Source organism: Microtus ochrogaster, chromosome 8 (genome assembly GCF_000317375.1).
Source record: "Microtus ochrogaster isolate Prairie Vole_2 chromosome 8, MicOch1.0, whole genome shotgun sequence".
Lineage (NCBI taxonomy): Eukaryota > Metazoa > Chordata > Mammalia > Rodentia > Cricetidae > Microtus > Microtus ochrogaster.
The window spans coordinates 71,760,905-71,770,896 of record NC_022015.1 but is presented as its reverse complement, the minus strand read 5'-3'; the positions used below and the strand labels follow the sequence as shown (position 1 = coordinate 71,770,896).

The 9,992-nt window shown below is 41.7% G+C and overlaps 1 protein-coding gene across 2 annotated transcripts in view; it reads left to right on the top strand.

Moving 5' to 3' along the window:
* Window positions 1-9,992, top strand: part of Cwf19l1 (CWF19 like cell cycle control factor 1) — a 24,673-nt gene that overhangs the window by 3,803 nt on the left and 10,878 nt on the right. The window contains exons 3-9 of one of the 2 annotated variants that reach the window (XM_005352331.3): window positions 261-339; window positions 1,304-1,405; window positions 3,339-3,553; window positions 5,288-5,406; window positions 6,725-6,809; window positions 8,511-8,651; window positions 9,501-9,612. In XM_005352331.3, coding sequence (XP_005352388.1) covers window positions 261-339; window positions 1,304-1,405; window positions 3,339-3,553; window positions 5,288-5,406; window positions 6,725-6,809; window positions 8,511-8,651; window positions 9,501-9,612 — 853 coding nt within the window. The remainder of the gene's footprint in view (window positions 1-260; window positions 340-1,303; window positions 1,406-3,338; window positions 3,554-5,287; window positions 5,407-6,724; window positions 6,810-8,510; window positions 8,652-9,500; window positions 9,613-9,992) is intronic. The other variant, XM_026781613.1, reaches the window with a different exon arrangement.

Here is a 9,992-nt window from a genome sequence, read left to right as displayed (position 1 = left end):
CTCATAACAGATGGTTGTGAGCCACCATGTGGTTGCTGGGAATTGAACTCATGACCTTTGGAAGAGCAGGCAATGCTCTTAACCACTGAGCCATTTCTCCAGCCCCAGTTAACTGTTCTTAAAGATGTTTTCAAATTCTACAAATCGAAGAATAAATACTTGGTTTGAGACTACTGAGTAGTTAACTGATTATCACAGTGAATAATGTGCTGTTTAATTTATTGTTTTAATCTCATATATCTTTAAAAAACTCATTTTAGCTGCTGTTGTGTGTAGGAAATTTCTTTGGCTCTACCCAAGATGCTGAGTGGGAGGATTATAAGACTGGCAACAAGAAAGGTACAGAAATTATTTTTCTTTAATGTGTGATTTCTAACCAAACGTCAGGGGCTGTAGTTGTTGGGTTGCTTTTCACATATTAGTTGCTGAAGATTTCTCTCATGCATTGCCGAGCATAGCTGCTTTCAGAGAGTTTCTCTCTTGCCCCTGGTGGCGCATGCTCGTGGTGCTAACACTTGAAAGGCTAAGGTAGAAGTATCATAAATCCGGGACAGACCAGTTTGGCCTGCATGTCTAGACTGTTTAAACAAAGCAAAAATAACGAAGAGTAGTATGTCTTTCTTGAACTCTGCATTGAGCAGAAGAGGATGCATATGTGTAATCCATTTGAATTTTGTTCAGTTTCATTCTATCAAAAGAATACTCACTTAGATCGTCAAGAATTGAAAAGTGGAACTGCCATGCCCTTTCATTGTTTTCGAGCTTTTCATGAAGTGCTTTTTAAAAAAATATTTTTTCTTTATTTCCAGAGAGCCAATTTCTTAGCTCACTTTTAAAAAAAAAAAGATTTATTTATTTTCATGTACATTGATGTTTTGTCTGCATGTATATCTGTGGGAGGGTGCCAGATCGTCTGGAACCAGAGTTACAGACAGTTGTAAGCTACCATATGGGTGCTGGGAATTGAACTCGTGTCCTTTGTAAGAGCAAATAGTACTCTAAACTGTTGAACCATCTCTCCAGCCCTGTCAAGTGCTTTTATTAAAATATTATTAAATTTTATAAAATTATAAAATTTTATTAAAAGTACATTGACTGTGTACTTTAAGATGGTAATTCATCAGCCTAGTGATATTATTTAGTAAGTAGTCAAGCCACCAGGGTTAGATTAGGAATCCTCAGTGGTGAGCATGTGGATGGCTGTGGTTACTCTCGTTGTGACTGTTTTACTAATGAGGAAACATTTCTGGAACGTCAGAGCAGATCCAGTAACCATATGGTGCCATGTCTGTTTCCCTCTTAGCTCCTATTCAGACATATGTGCTTGGTGCCAACAACCAGGAGACAGTACAGTATTTCCAGGATGCTGATGGGTGTGAATTAGCTGAAAACATCACTTACCTGGGTAAGTTAATATTTGTTGTTGGTAATGAATTTAGTAAAATATTTCCAGGGATAGTCTCTCAGGAGAAGTTTTGACTGGATCCTTCTGCCATTACTGCTTAACAAAGCTAGGTGTTGGTTTTGTTTTTCCCTCTGGGGAAGGTTTTCCATCTAAGTCTGCATCTGTATCCCTTTGGACAGTGACGTTTCTTCCTCCTCAGTTTGCTATTCCCCTAATCTTGTGTTCCTGTAGCACTGTGCATGCTTCCTCCACCAACTGAGTGGTCAGTGCCTTGCTCACTGTGTGGAGAACTTGGGGCACACATCCCGTCTTTCCTTCAGGACTTGCACATATACCTTGCTTGCTGATTTAGCAAACTAGCTTTACTCTAGGCTTTAGTCTAAAGTTTTGGCTACTTAAATTTTTAGTGATCCTTCTTGGGCTTTTTCATTCCTTTTGTCTCTTTTCTAGTTCAGGGCCTCTCTAATTCTTAGTTAAAGCTGTTCATAGCCCCCTGCATTTCTTCAGTGTCAGGATAAAAGCAACTGTCAAGTTTGTTATTGTTCCCTCTCCACCCTCTGCTGTTAGTTTACTGTGTCCTAGATCATTCATGTTACTGCTTTCTAAGCTGCGTCCTTCACATTTCTTTTGGTCTTGTATCTCTAGCTCCTGTATTTCCTTTGTTAGACGTGCCCCGCTTCAGCCTGCCACAGTTTGTCATCGCCTTCAGGCCTGCATCAGATGTGGCCCTCACGGGAGCAATTTCAGCTTTCGCCAGTCACATGAAATCCTTTGGTCAGATTGTTGAGGGAAACTTTTTTCTTATATGATTTAAAGTTTGTTATATTATTTTTTGCATTACTGGAGATTAAACCCAGGTCTCATACATTTGCTAAGTGTGTGCTCTGCCTCTGAATTGTTGCTATAGTCCCCATGAAAAATTTAAAATTTTTCATCATTATTAGTTATGTGTGTGTACATACATTTGCCTAATGCAAGTGTAACCAGAGGACACCTTTGGAGTTGCTTCTCTTCTCTCACCTTTATGTGCCTTCTAAAGATTGGACTCACGCTTTTAGACTCGCAGAACATCTTTTCCTTGAGCCACCTCAAAAAAATAAGAATTAATTATTATTTTCTGTGTATGGGTGTATTGCCTATATAATATATGTGTATGTGTGTACCATGTGTGTGCCTGGTGCTCTTGGAGATCCATGCTCTGAAAGAGCAGCAAGTACTCTTCGTGGTCGAGCCCTCTCTCCAGTCCTCTGCATAGTGGTTTTTAGCTGCTGTGAAGCAGACATTGTGAAACCCATTTGTTAGCGATATGGATGCAGGGCTGACTGGTCACCATCAGTGTATTTTTCTGGTTTGTATAAAGAACACTGTTGCATTTGCCAACCATTTTATTAGGCGAATTCCACTGAGCCACGTCTTTCAACAGTGATCTTGTTGGTGGGCCTGTGATAGCCCGAAACACTGCAGCTGTGTATAATTTGAGTTCTATCTCTCCAACATCCATTGGTATCAAATTTGGGGAGTTGGTACTATAAAGATAAATAAATAAATAAATAAATAAAGTTGCCTACAGGGTCACACTGTTGAGGAAATAGAGAGAGGGGAAGCAAGGAGATCATAGTAGCCCGGTTAAGAGGCTGTCATGGGGGGGGGGGAGCAGGTAGGTGATGGAGGACAGGTCAGTGTGCAGACACTGGCAGTTTCAGTCAGTGACCAGAAGCCACCACTTAAGAACTGCTCAAACTTAATGGAATAGGAATATTGTCAGAACCACGCAGTCTGGGCCCCTTGGAGCCAGGTGCAGCTGTAGGAGTCACACTCCTTCAGGTGTGTGGAAGGGAGGGGAGCCGGGAGATGGGAGCATGGGGAGAGAGAGTAAGTGGCACATTTCCTTCACAGTTTTGACTAAAACTCATTCATTTTTCTTTGGACCCAGGTCGAAAAGGTGTCTTCACTGGAAGCTCGGGACTGCAGATTGCCTATCTCAGTGGGACAGAGTCCTTAGATGAGCCAGTCCCAAGTTACAGTTTTAGTCCCACGGATGTGTCTTCTTTGAGAACAATGCTGTGTTCGGCATCCCAGTTTAAGGGTGTTGATATCTTGCTCACGTCCCCGTGGCCCAAGTATGTGGGGAGCTTTGGGAATTCTTCTGTGAGTAGTGCTTGTTCAGTTGAAAATTTTAAAGCAAATTACACTGGTTTAAGTTGGACCTTTAAAGTTTTTCTCTTTATTTTGAATATTTTAACTCATAGTACTTTTTCCTAGAAGTGTTTTGTGATCACTTTCAAGATTCTAAAAGCTACATCTACTGACAAAAACAGAAGTTGATCCCATAAAAATATAATTTACAGATGAGATTTCTGAATCATAATTACAAGTGAATGGTTTTTGAAATTGTGCTTTCTAAAAGTAGCCTCCCTTTTACCTTTTTCTTTATGCATTTTGCAAGTTTATTAATTCCCAGTGGGAAGATTTATAGCTATTGGCACCTCTCCAGTTGCATTTACTTACCCCTTTCCATTCCAAAATATTGGTTTTTGGCTATCAAAATATATTGTAAAATTGGGTCATTATAACTCTCTGTCAGCAATGTAAATATCTACAGATGGGAAGAGCAAGGTGCTAAATATGAAATCTCTGGTAGCAACACTAGCATGGGATGCCCTGGAACCTACCTAAGTATTTACAGTCTTGAAAATGGGCTGCTACCAGTAAGCTATGACAGATAGATGTGCCCTAAGGGAGGCCCTGGAAAGGGTGTGTAAGGTCGGAAGCTCAGCTGAGCCTCAGTGGAAGGAAAGGCAAGACTGAATTTGAGAATAAGCCCTCCCAGTAGATTTGTCACTGAGTGATGTTCCAGGGTGGCCTTGTGTGCCAGTCCTTGCTGACTTAGCACTAAGTGTCCATGACCATAAAAGTCAGCCAGGAGGATGGCGAAAGGAAGAGAACCTAACATCTCCTTCTGCTGACCCGTGGTTACTCTGCTTCTATAAAGGAAGCCCCTTATTTGGGGGAGAGCTAAAATCAGGAGGGGGGGAACTTTGGTCAAAGTTTATAAATAACCATATAAAATTTTTGTTGTTTTTGTTTTGTTTGTTTTTTTGAGACAGAGTTTCTCTGTATAACAGCTCTCGCTGTCCTAGAACTCACTGTGTAAGCCAGGCTGGCCTCAAACTCACAGAGATCCACCTGCCTCTGCCTTTCAAGTGCTGGGATTAAAGGTGTATGTCACCATGCCTGGCCCATATAAGATTTTATGGGAAAGAAAACGATATAGTTAGCTAATCATTGTGATGCTACAGCTAAGTTCAAGGTCAGTCACCCACCTTTTAGCAAAAACTTGAAGAAGGAAAGCATCAGACAAAAGCTAGGAGTGTTCTAGGAGCAAGTCCACCATGGCAAAATGTCTTTATTTGCAAGCTTCTGTTTGTTCTATTTTGTTTTATCTGAGACAGTCTCTGTGTATCCCAGGCTGTCCTGGAACCTGCTATGTAGACCAGCCTGGCCTTGGACTCACGGAGATCTGCCTGCCTTTCTCAGATACATAGGTACTCTTAAAAGCATATTTATGGAGACATAATTTATAGGCTGTAGGGAGAGACCTGTCTTCAGAAAGAGCTCTTAGTGAGTGTTTTAGAGGTCATCATGGAGGGTTGCCTTGCCATGTGTCCACTGATTTCCAACAATTGTGCTGCTTCTGTAATTGTAATAGTCCAATACTTTTATGTGTTTGATTGCCCTTAGCTGTGCAGTTCACTGCAAATCCTGCAGTCCACATTTGTATCTGTGTATGGATTGGAAAGATACTTCAAAACGCTTTTTTGTTTCTTTGTATTTGTTCATAATTCCTGAGTCTGTGTTGATAATCAGGTTCCTATTTACTAGGGAGGAGTAGATACCAAAAAGTGTGGCTCAGCTTTGGTCTCCAGACTTGCCGCAAGCTTGAAACCAAGGTATCATTTTGCTGCTTTGGAAAAGTCATATTATGAGAGACTTCCGTACCGGTGAGTAACATCTCAGGAGGCTTTTCTTCAAACGAACCATCATCTTGTTCACTTTTAGCCATATACCTTGGTTCCTTCTAGTACTAAGGCACCAGAGCAAGTGATTGACTGTATTAGCTTCATTTTTGTTGTTGTGGTAAAATCTCATGGCCAAAAGCAACTTTAGTAAGAAAGGGTTTATTTCAGCTTATAATTCCAGGGGACTACACCAGGCAGCAGGAGCAGGGAGCTGGCTGATCACATTTAATCTACACACAGGAAGCAGAGAAAGACAGACCAGGAAGTGGGCCAAGGCTCTAAACCTTCAAAGCTCGGGACATACTTCCTCCAACAAGGCTCCTCCACCCAAGGTTCCCCAAGTAGCTCCACTAAGTGTTCAAAAACACATGAGTGTCTGGAGGACATTTCCCATGAGACACCACCCTCATAAGTCATTAATTTTCTCTCTGTTTCCTAATGAAATAAAAGAGGTTAGACTATGACCTTAGAAGTTTGGGGTCTACCATTACAGTGCTGGGTAATCACTGTCAATCCTTAGGTCCTGTTCTTGTTGTTGGTTTTGGTGGTTTGTTTTCTTCTTTTTCTTTGTTCATTAGTTTTTGTTTTGTATTGTTTTTGAGACAGGGTCTCTCTATGTAGCCCTGGCTGTCCTAAAACTTAATATGTAGATCAGGCTGTCCTGATCCATATGTCCCTGCTTCCTGAATCCTGGATTAAAGGTGTGTGCCACCAACCATCCAACTCATACTTTTAAACATAGGTTTTAGAGAAAACGTATAGTATTTATTTTTCTGAGTAATTTCTCTTAACATATGATTTCTAGTTCAGTCCATTTCCTTCAAATGTCATGCTTTTGTCTTTAGTTATGGTTGGAAATCCCATTGTGTATGTGCACTGTTTTTAAAATCCACTCTTCTGTTGCACAGTCAGGTAGTTCTGCTATGCCACGTGAAGTGTGTAGCAGGAACTATGGATGTGGATGTGTGAATGGAAGCCAAGTGGCACTTCAGGGTCATAGGGTGGCTCTGCCTGGCCTGTGAGAGGCTTCCTCATGCTGCACCACTCACTTTCCCACCGGCAGCAGTCAAGGGCTCCCTTTGTTCTGTCCCTCATCACTATCTGTAGTCTTGCTTAGGATGACATGAAAGAAGGAGGGGCTACTTGAGGGGAGGAAGAAAACCAGGGAAGGTGGTAAGGGGAAGGTCATGAATTAAAGCAAAGTATAAAGATTCATGTATGAAAATGCGATAATGAAACCTAATGCTCTGTAAAATAGAATAGAGTGACTGAGATCTGTTATCTTTCATATACATTTTAGAAACCATGTTGTTCTACAAGAAAGTGCACAGCATGCCACCCGCTTCATAGCACTGGCAAATGTTGGGAATCTGGAAAAGAAAAAGGTAAAGATTTGGGTGTTTGTTGGTTATGCTTCATCATCTGCTTGGGAAATGTTTTTCCTCTAGTTTGGCTTTCAGATCTCCTGGGCATTCCCAGCAGCTTCAGCAACTCCTTTGTAAAGGCAGGTTTTCTTGAGTGCTTTGTAGGAGGTCTGGGAGAAGGGCCTGGTGCCCTGGGATACGGCAGATTAAGAGACTGTTGCTTTCCATCCACATCCATGTGGTTGCCTCTGTTGCCGTGTGCATTTGCTCTCAGATGAAATGCTTGCTTGTTTCTAGCAGCTTCATTGAGCTGAAATAATAAAATCTCAGGAATATTCTTAAAGTTTGGTACAGTGGCGTACGCCTTTAATTCCAGCACTTGGGAGGCAGTGACGGACAGATCACTGTGAGTGCGGGGCCAGCCTGGTCTACATAGTGAGTTCCAGGCCAGCCGAGGTTATAAAGTAAGACCCTGTCTCAAAACAACAGCATCAACAAACAAAATGAAACGTGTGTGTGTGTGTGTGTGTGTGTGTGTGTGTGTGTGTGTGTGTGTATTAAGCCTTCCTTGGTGTTTGAATTATTAGTTATACCTGGAATCTAGAAAATAGTGCAGATGGGAAAAAAATAAATCAGTAAAGTAGGTGGTATGCTTCGCTTCTCTGGGAATGTTTTGCTAATGCTAAAAATTAGACTGCTGAGTGAGACAGCTAAAATCAAAAGCAGTCCAATGAGAAAATAGGCAGAATAACCTTCCTCTCTAGCCTTCATAGCATGTTATAACAGTGTTTAAAAGGTAAGTAGCCTCGTGTTCACTCTTCCTGTTTTAAGCTTTGCAGCCGTTCCTGGCAGGTGTAGACTAGTGTTATAAGCTGACCTTTCAGGCTGAGCAGTGCTCTGTGAGTCAGGCTCTCTCAGTCTCAGAGATGCACAGAGATGCACAGTGCAGTGCATGTCTTAAGAGTCAAAAGTGCACAGTTTTAACTTGACAAGCGCTATTGGTCTCAAAATTTTGTTCCAGTCTATATCCTTACCAGCTGTGCATGTTTTCCTTTTCCCCTTTTCTATACTCCGAATAGTACTGGGTTTTCCCCAATACAGTTAAATGGAAAGTAGGGTATCCTTATGATGTTGTTTTATTTCCTATATTGTGTTGAGGCAAAGCATATATTCATGCCTAAAGTTTTCTATCTTACGCTATTAGCCCAAGATTTATAAAGTATATATGACTTATTCTCTTGTTTGCTGCTAGTCCCCAAGGAAATGTATTAGCATGTGTGTGAATTGTGTAGTGTCAGAGACGGAAGGTTTACCTTCTCCAGTTGGGTTGCTCATGAAGAACATGGAAAGGGAGTGTCACGATTCTGTTGTCCACATAAACAAAAGATGCAGTGACAGGAACAGAGTTTGTCTTCAAGGCTTACAAAACAAGTCCCCCTGAGCCTTGTAGTGAGGTTGTCATTGTTCCCCTTAGTGAAGGACCTAGTCTCTTTAAGGCTGGGGCTTTGATTTGTTGCTCATTATTGTGTGAGCCCTCATTAGTCATGGCAGAGGCCACCGGGATGGCATTTGCTACAGTTCTGTGTATTCTCAGAGCCACAAACAGGATTATGATTTTATTCATGTCGGAGGCGTTCTGTGAAATTGTCGTCATAAGCTGGGTTGATTATAGTGAGACAAACAGTATTTTCCCTAACTTTATGTTCTTTTTCTTCCCTGGAGTATCTTTATGCATTCAGTATTGTTCCGATGAAGCTAATGGCTGTAGCAGAACTGGTGAAGCAGCCTCCAGACGTCACAGAGAATCCTTACCGAGAGTCTGGAAAGGAAGCAGCTGGAGGAAAGCAAATTCCTGCCCCTCAGGTGAATTCTTTTTGTGGGCTGGGATTCGGGGCCAGGTTGTCCTCAAGTGTGCCTTTCCTGACCACAGTTTTATGTACCAAACAAGTTCAGTTTTAGACTTACAATGATTTTCCTCTTGGCAAAGCATGATAATATTTAGAAAATCCTAATAGATTGTAATTAAGCTCAATTTTTAAATTGTATTTTGAGGTTAGCAGTTCAGTGTTGAGCCTTTGCCTAAGTTGATTCATATTGTTTTTCCTTGTCTTAAGTTGATTATTCTCAGTTTTCCAGGCAAAGGTCCATTGGTAGCAGAGATTATGATTTCTATAATGATTTTCTAGTAGAGAACTTTAAAGAACTTTCTCAGTAGCAGAACTTTAGAAATTAGCTTTTCCCCCACTAAAGCAAGGACAGTCAGGTTTTCATGTTAGGATGCACAGTCTGCTTTCTTGGACTTCTCTGTCCACTCAAAACCACTTTTCTGCCTCCTAATGGGGTCTTTGACCTTCTCGTCTCTTTCATTGAAGTTGGATCGGACTTGTTTCATGTCTGAAATTTTAGAACTCCGTGTCATTATTGGGAGAGAGGGGAAAATGCAATGGGTTCATACTGCTCTGATTTGGGGAAGAATTGCTCTGTGCCTTGCATTGCAGAGGACATAAATGTGCTGGTGGTTGTGTAAGGATGCTGGGATACAGGACTGGGAGTCGAGGAGTCAGAATTGGAGAGATACTTCTCTTCCCCAGAGTAGGCAGGGCAGGGCTGAGAGGAAACGTGTGAGTGGAAGGAAAGTTCCTTATTGTTTGGTGGTCTGTTACTGTGTAAAGGCCAGCTGAATAGCATGCTTTTCCCCATTGGCCGTTCCAGGAAGAATCTGCCTGTCAATTCTTCTTCGATTTGAATGAAAAGCAGGGAAGGAAACGGTCATCCACAGGCAAAGATAACAAGCCTCCTCAGGCCAAGCAGCCACGCAGGCCTCGTAAGTACTTTGGACTCCTTTGGGAGCAGTAACTTTTTTGGAGGGTGGAGGGTTGTTTGGAAAGTGGCATTGCTAAGAGCATCTTCTAGCAAAGAAAAATTTTACGGAGCTATTAGGAGCAAAGTGAAAACAGAATACTATAAACAACCTGACTTTGAGGCTGTTTGAGACTCTTCCTATAAAAATATAGAGAAAGCTCCTTTTGTGTCTGTCAAACATGGTGATTCGTGAGACTGACGTGAGTCATAAAATAATAGAATAATCAAACTGAGAGGAAGGATGGTCAGGTTAGCTTTCGTTGAGGTCCCCTTCCTTCCTTCCTTCCTTCCTTCCTTCCTTCCTTCCTTCCTTCCTTCCTTCCTTCCTTCCTTCCTTCCTTC